Source organism: Misgurnus anguillicaudatus, chromosome 14 (genome assembly GCF_027580225.2).
Source record: "Misgurnus anguillicaudatus chromosome 14, ASM2758022v2, whole genome shotgun sequence".
Lineage (NCBI taxonomy): Eukaryota > Metazoa > Chordata > Actinopteri > Cypriniformes > Cobitidae > Misgurnus > Misgurnus anguillicaudatus.
In genome coordinates, this window is record NC_073350.2 from 17,406,945 (window position 1) to 17,425,255 (window position 18,311).

Below are 18,311 nucleotides of genomic sequence, written 5' to 3' on the forward strand. Positions count from 1 at the left end.
AATAAATACACTGTAAAAAGTGACTATATGCAGTAGTTCCATTAAACTATCACTGATCTGTTGCTTATTTAGTCATTTTAAATACTTTTAAGTTGTGATTTGAGTTGTGACAATATTATGTAAAAAGGTACAGATATGTTCCATTCAGATACAGATATGCACATATGTACCTTTAAGCCATACCAACATGCACCTTTTAGGTACAAAAGTGTTATTTTTAAAAGGTACAACCCCGCAGTGACAACTTACTTCAAGTACCTTATTTTTAGAGAGTACTGATGAAAGACTCTCTGTGCATAGAGTCTCAAATGTGTTTTGTAGGTTTGTAAGTAAATCTAAACAAATGTAATTGTTTACGGTGTATATTTTTAAGTTCTGTAAGACAAATAACACTGTAAGTCAAACTGATAATAACAGGAAATAAGACTACAACGCCCATGTTCTAATGTAGCCTACATAAAGGCACCTGTAATTCAAGTCATTCACCTAACCTTTGTGCTGAATGGTTAGGTTACAGCTATATAATAGATCTTTGTTTTTATCAGCTCAGCAAACTATGTTTTGAAAGTATTTTTTTTTCTTGATGGCAGTGTGCGCTTTTTAGAAACTATTTAAAACTAAAGCAACGTACATGACTTTTACACCTATAAGTAACATTTTAAAATGTCTCTGTTCTATAGTACAGTAATTATATATAATTAAAGTTTAGTACTAAGTGTCAAGAGAATTTTGTCCTTTGTGATGAGTCATTGCCACTGACAGTTGTGGTGTGTGCGAATGATGTTTGTCAGCAAGTATATCAATTAAAAAACACCTGCTTGTCATTATGTACTCAAGTAAAATATGTACATGTACTATGTGTATTCTTTGCAGAAACTGTCAGTTCCCTTACGAAAATTATCCATGGTTTTATTGTGATAAAAGTGTAGTAACCGTGTTTTTTTGGTGTATCAGCAAAACCATGGTTGTACTACACTAACCATGTTTTTTTTGGTTTTAACTGTAGTAAAACCATGGTTAGTTTTCTTAGGGTTAGCCTACATTAAAGGGATAGTTTACCCAGAAATTACAATTCTGTCATAAGGAACTAATTTTGTTTAAAACTTGTATGAGTTTCTTTATTTTATTCAAAATGTTGATGGTACTCAGTGACTTCAATAGTAGAAAAAACAAATACTAAGTCAATGGGTACCATCAACTGTGAGCGTACCATCACACATTAAAATATCTTCTTTTGTGTTCAACAGAATAAAGAAACTCATACAGGTTTTGAACAATGACATAACTTTCATTTTGGGGTTAGCTTCAATGATTAAAGCTAAGACCATATTTTCTCAACAATGACAAAAATTCTTGTTGCACCTAAATTTTTAAGTTTATTCAACTTGATTTTACAATTAATTTCCTTTTTCTTGACTAGTGAGCGTGTGCTATAAATAAGTTGAAATAACTTAAGCTAATTCCACTTTATTTTAATCAGCACCTCCTCATTAGTCATGAAAGTTTAATTTATTCAAGTAAAAAAATGTAAGTGCAACACTTAGTAACATTTCTATTATTTCAGATTTTTCCTAAAAAAAAAAATTGAGATCTACGTAATTTAATAATGTACACCAGTTCAACATGACAGAATCAAGTTTTCCTAAAATGAAATTAATTTTAATTTATGTTAATTTCATTTTAAGAAAACCTAATTTAATCATGTGCAACCGATGTCCAGAAGTTTTTTTTTCAGTGGCAAATAGAAATGTGTTGATACTAATAAACGACATATGATTTTTATGCCTTTTTATATCCATGAGTCAGAATCTGTAGGTCTTTTCTTAAGAGCCACAATATCATCTCATGAACATAAACATATTAACACAAACTGTTCAAAGTCAATCATAATCACAAAAGCAAACATATTTCAGTTAAGCTCTGGTAAAATGTTTGGCAAATTAATGTGTAAACAGAACTTTAAAGCAATGGGATAATTTTGTTTTGGGCACTTAAGTGTTTTTAAAATACTGAATGGCATGCTTAAAGGAGTGTACATCAAAGAAACCCAGTTGTGTTTTTCAAGAATACTTCACTTCATGAATACAAAAAGGTTTCAGTTTACTAGAAAGAGAAAGCAAAGAGACATATTTACAAATATTCAAAAATAAAATGTACAAAAAGCAGTCCTTGTCTATTCTTTCAACTCCTTTTTGATTCAATGGAAGTGCTACAATTTGGAATTTTCATCTTACAAGCATCTTATAACAGGACCGACAATCCTGCAAGGCAAAGCCACATTAACAGTATTCCACAACTGCAACTTTATGGGCAAAGGAATAAAGCAATGTCCTCCTCACAACTTAAACGGGTACTCTTTCAAGTAAAGCAACAGTGGGCGTGGCAATGGCAGATGTTCATGGCAATCAGTGTATCTGTTTATAGTGAGACGCGTGAGGTGCTGTAACGTTGGAAAGGCCTGAGGCCTGTGAATAGGTTTTTTGAGTTTCAACAGAACTGCATTGTCTTTTGACACCACTCGTTGTTCTTCTGCTATCTTCTTTTCCTCTTTACCTTGACTGGTGGCCATATAATGCTGCAGAAGACTAGGAATAGCAGGAAAGGACAACAAGCAGGATCTGGCTGTGAAGCTGGAATCGAGGCGAAAACGGCCACTGTCATATTCTATCCGAACATTAGTTGGACCTCTACACGTCTTTACTGAAAGGGTGAAGAGGTAGAGGGGATGGCTGCTGTCACGGATGAGAAAAGTCCCTTCTGACGCATCAGTGAGAGCATCCCTCGCCTCACTGGCTGTCATGCCACCCCAGTACCATCCTAGAAAAAAAGATTTATTAATATGATGTATATTAAGATGAGGTTTGCATAACATGCACTTTAAAAACAAGCGGTGCTTGGTTTGTAATCATAGAGGAACCATTTTAAGTGCCATATAGCACCGATGAAGTACCTGTGTAGAATCATATGTGGTATAGTGGTGCATATGACCCCCGTATGGTTCTTCATAAAATGCTTCCACTATGATTACGAGCCAAGAACCACCCCCAGCGCCATCCAGCACCGCTTGCCTCTAGAGTGTGGCATGTAAAGCAATGAATGCTATATGTGTGTGTATGATTCTAACTTCATGTTTTAGGATCATGACAAACCCAAAATGTGCATGCTACTGGCCCCCAAAAAGATCATGACATCTTGGGACTATAAATATGACTTGTTAATAGCAGGCAATAAGCTTCAACCATTGTTCAAATAAAGAGAGAGTTGTTGACGTCAGACGTCATTGGCTCAGAATAACTATACATCCTGAACCCAGTTAAGGCTGATTTGTGCTAAATTCTGTGTAATGAAATGAACATCAGCGTCAACAATGAGAATCAACACTAAACTGTTTCTTGTCATAGAGCATAAATTATTTTTTTCTTAAATGAATAAACTCTTTTTGTTTTAGGGAAATATAATCAATTTACCAAAAACATCACAATATATCAAAAATATAAAATGGCGCAACTGTGCATTTCGCTGTATGCATACCCAGTTGCTTGCAATAACTTAATTTTTGGATGTTTTAGGTCAATGCAGATAGTACACTGTAAAAATGACTTTGCTGCCTTTAAATTTTTTGTTGAATCAACTCGAAAGTCATTTCAATTTACTATTATTTATCTTGACTAGAGACGAGTTGTTATAACTACAGGCAAGTTGTTATAACTTAAAAAATTAAGTTTACTTTTCTCAACTATATTTTATAAGACTTGTCAATCTGAGTTGATTAAACAAAAAAAATGTAAGGCAGCAAAGTATTTTTTACAGTGCAGAGAGACTGCAACAGTGCCTGCGTGTGCATGAGTGCATGCATGTATTCTGACGTGTATGATCAAAAAGAATGTGAAAAGCATGTTGGTTAACACACTGTAAGATATACTTTGCTGCCTTAAAAATTTTTGTTAAATCAACTCAGATTTACAAGTCATGTCAACAGAGATAAGTTGTCACAACTTATAAAATAAAGTTGAGAAAAGTCAACTTAATTTTATAAGTTATAACAATTCACCTGTAGTAATAATAACTCATCTTTAGTCAAGATAAATAATAGAAATGACTTGGAAATTCGAGTTGATTCAACAAAAAACCTTAAGGCAGCAAAGTATTTTCTACAATGTAGATTTTGCAAATGTAAACAGTTTCATATATCATATAGTGAACATTATTTTTTAAAAGACATTATTTAGAAAGTTATTGCATATTGTGGTTTAATTGAGTGCATTTTCCAGGTTTTTGTAAGAGTTAAGAAAGAGGGGATAAAACATATTACAAATCCTTTATGTGCTTTATGCAGAATTAGGATTATATTTATATATATATATTGCAAAATATTTGCCAGCAGTCCTTTTTAATGTTTATGTGTCTACTAGGGTTTTTCAAAATGTAGGTCTGGACCAACCTGTGGGTCGCACATGGGATAAGGTGGGTTTAGTCCAAATAATGACAAGAAAAGAGAATTCTTTTGATTTGTTTAAATGATTTACAACAGTGTATTATAAAGTATTATAAATAAAATGAAAATATAAATAAAAAACGACTCTCTCATCATATTTCTATTCAAAATGATGTTGGTGGGTCCCTGGATAGATTATTTAATTATTATTTATAGGTCGCGAAATTAAAATTTTTTAAAGAAATTAAAACCTCTATAGGATAAAAGAATATACCTGAGGTGTGTAGGTGCTGAAAGGTAGTGGTGATGAAGCACAAATCCTCAGCAGTAGCCCATGGTAGAGACATGTTAGAGGAATAAGGTGCACTGGATCTTTGGCTTTGATGAACTTCTGATTCTCACCTTTCATTCTGAGCACGTGTCACCTTAGCAACACTTCCTGAAGGTGGCCCTGGCAACAGACCCTTGCTATGGAAGAAAGACGAATATATCAGTGCATTACGTGTTTTGTAATTAACTTGTGTAATTTCTTTCTTTCTTTTTACATTTTATGGCGCGTGAGGTGAAACACCGCAATTAAAAGTTTAAAGGTTAACAAAATGTATTTCTATATGGCTTTTAAAAACGTGTAAGTATAATAGTGGTGACAGTAGTGAAGCGCCTGAACTCACAAGTTATTTACTTTCAATTATAAGCCAAACTCCAAAGGTACACAACAGATTTTACAAAACAACTAATCCAAATCAAAACATGTTAATAAGTCCGTAAGTAAAGCGTTAAAAATCGCTTTAAAACTTGAAAATAAAATGAACATGAAACAAAAGAAACTATTCAATGTGAAATACAGAAAGGCTGGCATCTGGGCCTGGACAAAATGCAACATGAATGTATTTTATTTTAAAACGAACGAATTTATAACTGACATTTAAATGTTTGTTTCACTGTAAAGTAATAATTTGAACGTTGTTAACAAATTTGTTAACGTCCCATTTGCTCTACAAAAACATTCAAATCAAAGCAAGAATGCATTTAGACGAATAACCAGCCGAAATTGGGACTGGATTATAAATATTTAAAAAAAAAAACATGATGCATATATCGAAAGCAAATAAAACCAGGGATTTATTGTTAACCTGTAAGACATTACTGAAAGCTTATCTGTGAAGCCATCAAACACGTTTAGCCACTTCTGCAGTAACTCGATCTGTCTGAACGCACTTGAGTTTTTTTTTTAGAAATGTTAAAACTATAGGTAAATAACTTAAATGTTTTAAGTCAATGCACAAGAGAGTTCTTACCTTCCCGGACATTAAATCGTCACCTTCGCTTTGCCAGTAGATAGTTCAGTGAAAATTTCGGACAGGCTGTAAAATGTACACGATCCCAAGTCCAGTTTGGTGAGAAGGCTTTTGACATTGTTTCAGCAGAAGTCTAATGGCGACAAACCGACCGCAAACAGAGGAAACCTCCATGCATTTTACATCCCTAATGTTGTCTATCGTTAACCCGAACGAACCTCGTAAAATATTCTCCAGGGAAACATGGAATAATGTAGGGTAGAGATTAACGCGAAACCAAAAAAACCCCACACTGCTCGGTACAAGGTACTAACAGATTAAGTCGAATAGGTTGTTTGGCTTACTGGACTATTATTCTCCTGAAACAAGAGCACCGAGAAACGCCTTTGTTGCGCGTCTGAGTTCCACGAGTTCACGAGCATTCTAGGAATCTAATTCCAAGAAGCGCGCGACATCTCAGCGCTCGCGGCCTCATCATCGTTTCGCAGAAACTGCGCTCTCGACGCTCTCTGCGCTGCCATTGGCTGATGCGTCCCGTTGACATAAAGCTGCCCGGCCGGTTTCAACTGCGGATGACTTTCCTGGTAAGAGCTTTCCAGAAATGCTGAAACAGCCGCTTAAATTGACCTCTGTGCCAGCTTAAATGTACAGAGAAAGAGAGAGAGGGAGAGAGAGAGAGAGAGAGAGAGAGAGAGAGAGCATTGAGCTCAAGGAAAGGCCATCACTGGAAGATGTGTCCAAATTCCATAAATGTGTGTTATACTGTTAACAACATCTATCGTTAGGGCCTTATAAAAAACTTCCTATCCCAAGTCCTGTTATGATCCCATAGTAACTGATAGGACTGGTATTGGGTCTTTTTTGCATACATAATGCTGTATGTATTGTAGATAAAGGAGATGTAAGGTAGATTAATGTATTTTATTGTAATTATAACATAAAAATCTTAACAACACAATGAGTTTTAATATAAAGAAGGTAGGATATAATATAAAGAATAAAGGTAAAATCTAAAATAAAAAATAACAACAAAGGGTTATATGAGTTATGAAACAGGCTACAGATGATTAAGAGTGAAATGAAACATTATGTATCAGATGTCATTTTATTTTGACAATATTCATTCTAGCTCTCGTCGTTCTCTCCTGCTCCCCTGATGAGACGCTTGTTTCCTCTTTTCCCTGTAGGGCCTTTTGGCTTGGTGAAGGTTTGTTTGAGAGCATTCTGCTTTGGGTACACCTCTTCATACAGAAAATCTTCTGTCAGCCCCTCTCCGCTGTCAATCTCCATCTGTACACACAATAATATAATAACAGAAATGCCATTCATCATAAAAAAGGTATTAATCATATTAAGGTATTAAGCTAAAGGAGGTGAATTAAAGATGGTGATTTACCTTCTGATTTACTAAATATTATAGGCAATTTTGATTTGCCATGTTACTGTTTATATGATTATATGTCCTACAGTTTAAATAAGTTTAACCTCCTAAGACTCGAGCTTTGGTTTGTCTTTTTATCAGATTTCTTTCAGCTATTTGGGGTTAGGAAGAACCAATAAATATTTGTCTTTGAACATGAAGCGTAATTGTCCACGTTTGTATACAACAGGTTCCAGTTACACAGAATTAAGTATTATGGTGCAAACAACAAAAAATGTGATGATTTAATAAGTATTTTGACTTATTTGTGTGATTTTTCATTTTCTAACTATAAATAACTATAAATAACTGTTTGATATTTTTATTACATTTTTATTATTTGATATTTCAATATTATTTATTGAAAAATAATTAAATAAAAATCTATGCCAAAATGGGTTATATGGTTGCAATTTAGCCTTAAATTAGCTCACTTAGTATGTGCTATCTAGAGCAGTGGTTCTTAAACTTTTTCAGCGTGCTCCCCCCCTTGTATACAGTGCATTTCTTTGCGCCCCCCCCCCAAAGAAAATTTATGACAAATTTTTTCTAAAATGTAACATTTTAATTAAACAAAACATATACAATTATTCTAAGTAGTGCTGTTGGTTAGTAATCTGATATTGTTTTGGTTTAATTACACAGAATTCATGATAAATTAATGTATTTTATAAAATCTCATAAAACTGGGGCCCCCCTGGCATATCTCGTGGCCCCCAGTTTGAGAACCACTCATCTAGAGCACATGTTATGTACAAATTGAACAAATAATGTGTTTTTATTTTTGTAACAACACTGTCAAAAGTAAAGGTACAAAAGCTGTGACTGGGGTAGTACCCTTTAAAAAATATCCCAATATGTATCATTTAGGTACAAATATGTATCTTTGAACAACCAATACATAACTTTGAAGTACTAATATGCACTCTTTGGGTACTTGGGTGTACCTTTTTGAAATAAGGGTAGTGTCCCAGTGATAACTTTATTTCTGAGAGTGAAGGGTAATATATTATATTATATGTTATATGTATTATATTATATGTTCCATGCTGTTAAAATTTTCAAAATTATGTATGTTAATCTTGAGTGTCAAAATTTTAAACCCAATGCTGGGTAAATATTGAACAGAACACATGTTGGGATGATAAATAAACCTGTGCTGGGTTGTTTCAATGCAATGCTGGTTTGTTTCTTGTGGGTTAGGGTTAGGGTGTGTTTTTTAATGTGTTTTGTCCAATATTTACCCAGCATTGAGTTAAAAATAACCCTGCAGAATTTAGTGAAGAATGTTACATTTTTATGATGGGAAAAATAATGCATTATAGCACAAAACACACAAAAAAGAGACACGTGAACACAATCTCTTCATAATTGAAATGTTAACAAATGTTATAGCCTAATAACCTGTTAAACTATGTATTTTCTTATACCTTTTTGGCGATTTCTATGTGATAGTCTCTCTCCACCTCATCCAGCAGTCGATTCTTACAGCTGGAGTATAACATCCTTTCTTTGATGCTACAGCTGTACCCAGGCATGGAGTAGATGAAAACTAGTCCATTTATTCACAACAAACCACAAACACATGCATTAGCGTTGTGGGAAGAAATTTTTAAAGTGCCATCTAGTGTAGATGTAGAGTACATAAGGTAAACCTGCAAACAGCTAAACAGCAGCTCAGATCTGGTACTAACCTACAGCTTCCATTGTCTGTCCCTGATGGGCATGTTTGTACACAAAGAAGTGATATCGTGGGGCATCAGTGGGGATTCTGCTTGCCAGCTCTTGTGCCTCTGTAGGACTAGTGTGGACCAGCTCAATCGTCTCTTTTTCAGTGTCCAACCTCTTAGAGAGCAAAAAAAAAAGTCAATGCCTTGTAGTAAATGTGTGTGTGCCAGTCTGTACGTTTTGCTTTTAAACAATTATTTAAAGGAACAGTATGTAAAAAATTTATATCAATTAATCATAAAATGGCCCTGATATGTCACTAGACATTAAGAAATCATTTTCATTTCAAATACTTATATCACTGACAACAGTGGTCTGGCCAGGATATTGTCATTTAAAAAGTGGAGTTGCAGCCCTCAACTGATGTTTATGTTGTCATTTTGTGTATTGGCCACGAATTTGTGATTGCAATACCAGTTTTGGCCACAATCCTACATACTGTTCCTTTAAATACATTCTGCTTATGCATTATTATGTCCATGTATTCTGCCCTACAAAGGCAAAAGACCTTAACTGGCCTTAGACTAGTATGGAACTAAGTAAAAAGAGTTTTTAGTTTAGACTTTTTGTGACTTTTAGTTGTCAGTTATTTTCTTCTTGATAGTTACTTTCTCAAAAAAACAAAAATTGACTCAAGATACTTATCTACATGATACAGGAGGTCTTGCAAATTAGCAATTTCTAGCTATAGTCACTGCATTTTGCCTTTGTTTTTATGTTTTTAGGACTTACTAGTTGAATGTAATTGATGCGTTTATGTTTAAGTTGCTGTAATGCATGTTTAGCATCCTGCTGCAATGGGAACGCCAAACCCTGCAAAGTCGGATTTTTACTATCCACGCTGATCTCTGTCTGTATCAAAAACACATTTAACAGACATACAAGTATTTGTTATTTTTCTAACCAAAGCAAAGTCTTAAGTAAAAAACATGATGGATAAATAGATAAAACAGATAAAGAAATCTGTGATCTGCAACCACATTATCTTTCAGGCCAGCAATTTCAGTATGAAATTTTGCAAAAAGTTAAAAATATTTTTACCTAATTAAAAACAGACATCAGACTTTTAAATAGTAAGTGATGTTTTAAAAAAGGTAAAACTGTTAACTCTATATTTTTTAAAAGCACCTTTCAATTTTTTTCAGCACCTTTAAAATTAGGCCTCTGGCCCAGCATTAGTTTAGGGTCAGCGATGACATCACAACATCATGTTAAATAATCTCATATATTTGCTGAAGGTTCGTAAATCTATGTTCTTTTAATTCTCCAAATTTCTGGTAATTCTTCTATCAGAGTTTTTTATCCATCTAAAAATATTGAATTAAGTGACTTGACTTCTATATTGTGCTGCTATCTATGTTCTACCTCATGTCAGACCCAAACTATACCAGGTTACATTCACTTAACAATTCATTTGAAATTGTGAAGACTTTAATGTATGTTATCCCATTTCTGATTTAATTGTAAAGAGAGAGGTGAGACTACCTTTGCTCGTCCACTTACAGTGGGAACTCGTCTTCGCTCATCCTAAAGAAATGTACAGTTATGAGTTTAATATAAAATCCTCTTAAATGTATTCTTTAAAAAAAAACATTATAAACTTACCCGTGCAACTCTATCCTGTCAGGTGCAGCATCAAGAAATAAGTCGTTTTTAGATATGAATGAAGTTCTGAAATTCTGAGTTTGTATAAAACACTTCACATTTTTAGTGTTCCTCACCTCTGTTATTTTAATCTGATGGAGCTGTTGCTCTGCAGTGGTGAGGGGGGCGGGGCTTGAGGAGGAGGATAGGTGCTGTAGGTAACCTTGGAAACAGATGTCTTCCTGCAGGTCAGAATAAGAAACAGTGATTAGATGACACAGTGCATCTCTTATCATGTAACCTGAAGAAATACACTGTATGCAAGGCTAAAAGCACTTAATTTAAATTCGGTCACTACAAGGTATTCAAAACATAAAACATATGCCTAAAGGTAAATAAGACATTATTAGAACTGTTACTTATTAATTATATACCTGGACTGTTCCAAACAGCTCATCTTTGAGGTGATTTCCACCAAACTCTTTCTTTAGTGTGGCTCGGGTAGCAGCATACACCATCTTTAACCTCACCTGTAATAGTGAGAGTGTGAGGGCAAGAGTTTGCACACATTCGCTTTTATCTTTGCAGTTTCTACTCACTGGCGACTGGTCCGGTGACCAGGAGATAAAGAGCCACTCATAGCCCAGTTGATTCTGTGAGTCGAGGCGGTAAAGGATATAACAAGGCTCTAGAGTGTCCAGCATGGGCAGGACACATGCGTCATAATCCTGATCCCAGCTCTGAGACACTTCTCGATATCCCCCTAACACCAGATGCTCTAAAACAGATACACACACCTCATAACACACACCCTGACTACTTTCTCAGTATCAGTCTGTGACTCTGTGTCCAAAAACAGCACGCTGCCATGAATCTGTTATCGCACACTGCATATATAACATTCCAAGTTCAGCTTATCTTCACCAGTCACTCACTCCTGGTAAATTAACAAGTGACATAACCGGTTTCTGCCATAAGTTTCTCTTTCGCATTATTTCAAATTTATTTTCATTGTATGAGAGCAGGTGGCAATTAGAAAGTTGGCCCAAACAGCAAATTATCTCACCAAAACAAGTTTGTCAGGCTTTAAATAATAGAGCAGTAGATATTGCTCAAAGTTTAACTGGTTGTCAAACCTAGTAGAACATGCATACCTATACACTGTAAAAAAAATGCAGCATTTCAGTCAAATCAACATATATTTTTATGTTACTTTAACTTACAAAATAAAATCTGACTTTTCCATGTTTAAGTGCTATAATTGGGTCCCCAGTGCTTCTATCAACCTAGAAAATGTGAAAAAGATCAACCCAGTAACTTTTGGTAAACCACTCTATGCAAGCATGTGATAAAATAAGTAATTGAAATTTGGCTCCCTTTGTGATGTCAGAAGGGGATAATAGCGCCCCTTAATCTGCACTATCCAACCACGGCACTGTCATTTAGTGCAGAGATCAGCTCATTTGCATTTTAAAGGACACACCCAAAAAACGGCACATTTTTGCTCACACCTACAAAGTGGCAGTTTTAACATGCTATAATAAATAATCTATATGGTATTTTGAGCTAAAACTTCACATACTTACTCTGGGGACACCAAAAATTTATTTGACATCCTAAAATAAGTCTTGTGAAATGTCTCCTTTAAGTTAATCCCCTAAATTTAAAATTGTTTTTATAAAGTATGTCAACTTATCAAGTGAAAACTTAAAATAGTAAGTTGAATTGACTTGCAAATAAAAGTTATTTTAACTTCATGCTGCATGTTTTTACAGTGTAGTTAATGTAAACAACTATAAATGTCGCCTTGCTAAAGGACACTGTGTGAACTTTTAAGAAAACTTACTTATACAGTCACATATGGGCCAGATGGTTCATAGTAATAGTAAAATAGTTTGACACTGCAATTGAGTAAATGTATGCAAAAAATATACAGTTTATAAACAGAATGAATTCTTCTACTCACCGCTCTTGATAACTATCTTCATCATTCTGACAGCTCCCCTTCTTGCCTTCACAAGAAAATCCCTCAAATCTGCATTTGCTGGTTTTAACGAAAAAGTATACACATGACAAGATGACAAACAAAGTATAAATTGGCTAAAACATCTTAGAAATAGAGAGTTATTAACACTGTAAAAAGTGAAAAGTTGGATCAACTTAAAATATTATTTTTGTTGGTAACAAAAAAAAATTAAATAAATAAGTGTTACCAATTGAAGTCATATTTTTTCAACATTTAATACGTTTTTTAAAATATTATAAAACTTAAAAATATTTTAAATGCAACTTTTCACTTTTTACCGTGTATAATGTTAGTCTTTATTTTGACATCAAGAATCAATGGAGAGATTTGGTTTATGCCATAGCAAACAATCATAAAACTACAGACCCAGGTAAAAATAAAGTACACTTAAATACCAGCAAGTAAATTTGTAGTACATTTTTGTTTTTTGTGCTAAAAAGTGTGAAAGTTATACACTACAAATACACATATTAAAATAAAAAAAGGCTACTAAACACCAATAATACTACTGAAATAATAGTGGATTTGAGTACACTTAGATGTTCCAAAAACTAATTTTTGGTATATTCAGTATAAAATTTTACAAATATTACAAATAAAATATAATATAATTAAATCATGTACTTTTAATGTACATAAGCATGAATGAAACAAAGGCAATAGTACACGGTTTGCACTCTGCAGCCTGTGCCTTATTCTTGGCCTCACCATAGTAACCGGGCATCAGGACTCATAAATGATGCAGGTGCAGGTGAGATGGATGAGGTGCGGTGCTTCCGCCCGTAAGCTTAAATTACCTTCCAACATCATTCATATAAAACACAGCCTTATGTTATATCTCGAATAAATAACTACAGGTAGACTACATCCAATAGCTTGCTTAAACTTAAACATATAAATATACTTTAAAAAAAAAAATTTAAAATGTTAAATCTCTTTGTCTTAAACACCTTTACAAGAAAATCAGAAAAAAATCTGAATGAAATTAGCCTTCTGCTACACATATTGACATATGTTACAGCCTGTATCTGTGTCTATGAGTCTATGTATCTTTGAAAAGCTGATATTAAGGTTTATATAAAATTAATTTTTTAAACTTTCTATTAACACACTAGAATGAGTTGGCTGGCGCAGAGGATAAAAATATTATTCAAATATTACTAATCTGTATTTATTGGCTGCAGCCTGAAATAACATAAAAATCGAATTATGCTTACCATGGATACCCGTCTGATGCGACATCTCAAGTAGTCGTCCAGTTTAGCCAAAATTCCAAGTTGAAACTCCCACGGATTCTTCCTATTGTCTTCAGTGGCGCTGGTTACTTGTGTCACCACTGTGCCCAGCAGTTTGGTCCAACTCACTTCCGTACAATGACATCAACGCCACTTAAGCATCTTTACCCAGGGAATCCTATTTGAAACTTGATCTGCGGAACTGAGGAAGATGTGTAGACTAATATTACACCTGTCAGGAGATGGGTTCCAGTAAACCACCTATCTAGAATTATTCACCTATCAGTGGGGGCCCTCGAGGAGCACTTGTAAATGGGAGCACTTGTTATCTGTGCAGAGCTGCATTGTGGATTTTATTACAAAAATAAAGGCATTACCCCACTGTGACGAGTCTGTATATTCTCTGTCTCTTGATCTTCTTCACACACTAGTGTAAGGCTCCATTTGTGAAAAGAAATGGGACATTATCGCTTACACACATTGAGGACCTGATAGGAGCACATAAACCAGCCCATGGCCTTTGAGAGCTCAAATTCCAGCAGCCTGACATGAGATACCATGCAGGCGACTAGTCGCCAAACAGCAGGAGGTTGTTCATTTATACAATAGAAACAGCTACTGAAAATCCACTGCAAAGAGTAAATTATTTCAAACCACATCTATTTGAGATTGTTCATGTGGTTTATGTCATTTGTATGATGAAGATGTGTTCATTGCGTGGGTAGGGCCACCAGTGCCAGTATATAAATTATGCAAGTTTTTTATCTGATAGTGTTTATGAATATATAAAATGCAGAGACAGAGAGAACATACCTGTGGGTTTCTAAGTGATGGGTTCATGTTTAATTCACTCACCTGTGAGCACACAAACCCAGCTATTATGCATTATTCACACACAGCCCTCCCTAGAATGATACAGTGCTTTACACAAAGATTCTCTTTCTTCAAACACACGTGAAATTTGAATTCTTTTTGACTAATAAACATAACCCTGTTCAATAACCAGGGAAAAATAGCAAAATATTTTTGTCCATTGATCAAATAAAAAAAACCTAAGAGAAAATACTGCAACCCTGACCATTAGACGAGAGTAACATCTGGATAATACGAGCTGAATTTTGCGCGAAGACTTTTATTTTGAAGTTCTGCGTATGACTTTCCACTCTGAAATGTGTTCGCTGGTCCTGTGATTTTCATATTTAGCTGCCATTTCTTTCTCGTGTCTTGATCTGATATGTATGCGTATCGGTAATGTAGTGTCGTGTGTGTTTTGGAGGAAACATTTTTCAAAGCGGAATGGCGTTTGAACAGTTTTTTGTAAAAATGCGACACCCATGTGAGATGTCGTTCGTGATGCTCAGAAGAGCGTATGTCACAGCTTCAACGACCCACACTGTCGATGCTAACCGAAAATTAGGATTGAAAGCAGCAGATATCGCGAAAAGACTTAGGAGTGAGAAACAGAGACCGACAGATATAAACAAAGAGGTTGGTCAAGTGTGTTTTGCTTGTTTTTATGTCAAATTACTTTATGTGCAACACGTTTAATGTTCCGTCTTTCCCGGGTTTCCATTCAAAGGTTCCGCTGTCCCCTTTACAGAAGAGAGTAAATGAACTCAAACAGCTGACACAACAGCTACAGTCCGTGCACCCTAGTGTTTTTGCAAAGGCACTTTACAGGGGCATCCTTTATCAAGACAAAAACATACTTGCCATTAATAAACCATATGGTGTGCCTGTTTATAGTAAGTATGGCATCTCTAAATGGCTTTATTTCAATTCCAGTTCTATGATTGTATACAGTATGTAAAACATCTGCACTTTATTTTCATAGATGTAGATGGGATCAAAAACAGCATTACTGAGTGTCTACCTTTGCTGGCAAAGATAACCGATGACATGGCGGCAGGGTCACAGTTTCACCTCTGTCACAATCTGGAAAAAGAAACTACCGGAGTTTTGATTTTGGCTAAAACTAAGGAAACTGCTGAACATGTACAAGCACTCATCAGATCACACCAAGTAGAAACGAAATACTTGTAAGTTGAAAATTGAAACCCCTAATGGTTTAAACAGAAATTAAAATAATGTTAAGTGCTGACCTGAGAGAACATCATAGTAAGTCTTAAAGGAAAACATCACAGTTTTTCAATATTTTACTATTTTTTACCTCAACTTAGATGAATTAATACATACCTATCTTTTTTCAATGTGCGCACTTTTAATCTTTGTACAGCGCTTCATGGATGTGTTTGCATTTAGCCTAGCCCCATTCATTCCTTAGGATCCAAACAAAAGTTTTATTTTGTGCCACCATACTTACTCGTGTTACTACTCATGTAACAGTCTTTAAATAGGGAAAACATTGAAGTGTTTTGTGGCTTATAAATTCATCCCTGTTTGGAGCCATAGGAATAAATGGGGGTAGGCTAAATGCTAACACATTCACAAGGTGCTATACATATATTAAATGTGCACGCGTTGAAAAAAGATAGGTGTGTATTAATTTGTCTAAGTTGAGGTAAGAACATAGTAAAATATTGAAAACGGTGGTGTTTTCCTTTAAATAAACTGTGGGCTCTGATGATGTCATCTGAGTGTAACCACTCCCACTGTTATTATGCGTTCCATAAATATTTTTGTTGTGAACAGATTCCCAAGTATCCACCAATGAATTTATTCCCCTTATTGTCTCGCTCAGAGCGGTTACTGTGGGTGTGCCTGTTCCATCTGAGGGAGTCATTGACATTCCCATAATAGAGAGGGAGGTTATGGGACCTCAGCCGCACTTTAAGGTGGGAAAACATTTTATTTACCATAATAAGGGTCACCATGCTCATTTTCAGAAAATAGTCTTTTATCTTAAGCTATTTTATAGAGTATTTTTCTTACACACATAGTAGTGGTTTCCCGGACAGGGATTATCTTAAACCAGGAATAGGCCTTAGTTTAATTATGAAATATAACTAGTTTTAACAAACATGCCTTACTAAAAACATTACTGGCTACATTTTGAGGCAAAACTAAGAGCACTGATGTATTTTAAGATATGTCAGTATAAGTCGTTTTCAGTTTCTTACATGTATTTTAGTCTAGGAGTAGTCTAATCCCTGTCCGGGAAACCGCCCCATAGATAACCTCAAAGCTAACAGATGTGGATTAAAACCACAAAACTTCAAATTTAGTTTACTTAATTTCAATAGGATTCACCACAATTTATTAAATTACTTTATAATTAACATCCAGTATGTTTTTTCTTATTAGATGGGTCTAAGCCCATTGTTCAGAGTGCATGAAGGTGGAGATGGAGTGAGGAGGGTGAGAGCTCATCGGCAAGCACAAAGTGCAGTCACAAAGTATCGAGTTTTAGACAGCACAAGTGGATGCAGCTTGGTTGAACTGCAGCCTGTCACAGGTATTGACCAAGAATGATGTGTGAATTAGGGATGCACCAATATATCGGCCTATAATTAATTGGTATCAGCAGATAAAAAAAAAAACATTTTCCCTACTATTGGAGGCAAGTGTTTAAAACCAGCTGGTGGACAGGACAGATTATATCCTGGCAATCAAAAGGGGTGAATTAACGCATTAGAAATCATGCTGTGTGATTATTTTGAATTGGGTCACAACAAAACTATCAGTATTAGAAGATGTCATTCGAAGTAATCAAATATCGGTGCATCCCTAGTAAAAGTCATAAATTGAAATAAAAACTTACTCCTAATAATAACAAGCAATTAATTTGTTTTTTAGGAGTGAAAAACCAACTTCGAGTGCACATGGCTCTTGCTTTGGGCTGCCCTATTTTGGGAGACCATAAATATGCTAACTGGAACAAACTAGCACCGCAGGTACGATATATTTACGCTTTCTAAATTACAAATAACCACAACAGATTAATTCTTGCTTAATCCATGATTGTTTAATGTGGTACTGAAAGAAAGGGCACACAGGGAACCCATTAGTAAATCAATTTTAGCTCCAGCTTTTAACCAGAGCATTTGTTTAGTCAAAGAAGATCGCACGTTTTGTATTAATAATGGACATTGAATTGGTGGTGTAGTGTTTTCTTGAGACATGACTCATAGTCACGTTTCTGATTACAGAAGTTGCCAGAGGGCACGCTACGACGCCTGGATCTGGCACAGAGTAAAACCCGATACCTTCCTCTTCACCTACACTCCCGAAAGATTGTTCTGCCAGGGTTCAAAGGTCATGATGAAATCACTGTGTCCTGTCCCCTTCCTAAATACTTCACCAATGCTTTAAAAAGACTACAGATCCCACTACCAGGGAAGGAGTGAAATGGATCGCAGGGCCATTAACTCATTTTTTTGGCGTTGTAGAGATTGAGAAATTATTTAATGATGCAAAAACCAGGATACTGATGTTGTCTGAAGTTTTTTAAGGCATTTTGACATTGTGTGTGAACTTTTTCATTAAAAGACAAACTGTAAATGTTTGACCACTTCTGGATTTTTTGCATTAAATGCAACACATTACATAGTTTTATGAATGATTTACCCAGAAACTATTCTACTGAAGTTGTACATGTGTGTTTAAACTATCTACATCTGTGACA

At 35.0% G+C, this 18,311-nt stretch overlaps 3 protein-coding genes across 6 annotated transcripts; 1 reads left to right on the forward strand and 2 right to left on the reverse strand.

The window, feature by feature from the left end:
- Window positions 1-2,079: 2,079 nt before the first annotated feature.
- Window positions 2,080-6,373, reverse strand: cishb (cytokine inducible SH2-containing protein b). The gene is made up of 3 exons (XM_055184295.2): window positions 5,734-6,373; window positions 4,710-4,903; window positions 2,080-2,817 (listed from the first exon to the last, which is right to left on the reverse strand). The coding sequence occupies exons 2-3, from the start codon at window positions 4,780-4,782 to the stop codon at window positions 2,336-2,338; spliced, it is 555 nt and encodes a 184-aa protein (XP_055040270.1). The 5' UTR covers window positions 4,783-4,903; window positions 5,734-6,373; the 3' UTR covers window positions 2,080-2,335.
- Window positions 6,374-6,628: 255 nt separating this feature from the next.
- twf2b (twinfilin actin-binding protein 2b) lies at window positions 6,629-14,759 on the reverse strand. 4 transcript variants are annotated; one of them, XM_055184294.2, is made up of 12 exons: window positions 14,582-14,759; window positions 13,709-13,928; window positions 12,432-12,509; window positions 11,065-11,243; window positions 10,900-10,995; window positions 10,603-10,707; window positions 10,487-10,501; window positions 10,367-10,408; window positions 9,614-9,733; window positions 8,848-8,998; window positions 8,584-8,705; window positions 6,629-7,023 (listed from the first exon to the last, which is right to left on the reverse strand). In XM_055184294.2, exons 2-12 carry the CDS (start codon window positions 13,731-13,733, stop codon window positions 6,859-6,861), a joined length of 1,098 nt encoding a protein of 365 aa, XP_055040269.2. In that variant the 5' UTR covers window positions 13,734-13,928; window positions 14,582-14,759; the 3' UTR covers window positions 6,629-6,858. The 4 variants fall into 4 exon arrangements, with proteins under 4 accessions (XP_055040269.2, XP_055040267.2, XP_055040268.2 ...); XM_055184292.2 differs by having other exon boundaries at window positions 14,540-14,759; XM_055184293.2 differs by lacking the exon at window positions 14,582-14,759 and adding an exon at window positions 14,104-14,483.
- Window positions 14,760-14,870: 111 nt separating this feature from the next.
- Window positions 14,871-18,187, forward strand: rpusd4 (RNA pseudouridine synthase D4). The gene is made up of 7 exons (XM_055184290.2): window positions 14,871-15,214; window positions 15,306-15,471; window positions 15,561-15,765; window positions 16,428-16,521; window positions 16,991-17,141; window positions 17,483-17,580; window positions 17,836-18,187. Exons 1-7 carry the CDS (start codon window positions 15,023-15,025, stop codon window positions 18,031-18,033), a joined length of 1,104 nt encoding a protein of 367 aa, XP_055040265.2. The 5' UTR covers window positions 14,871-15,022; the 3' UTR covers window positions 18,034-18,187.
- The last annotated feature ends 124 nt before the right edge of the window (window positions 18,188-18,311 follow it).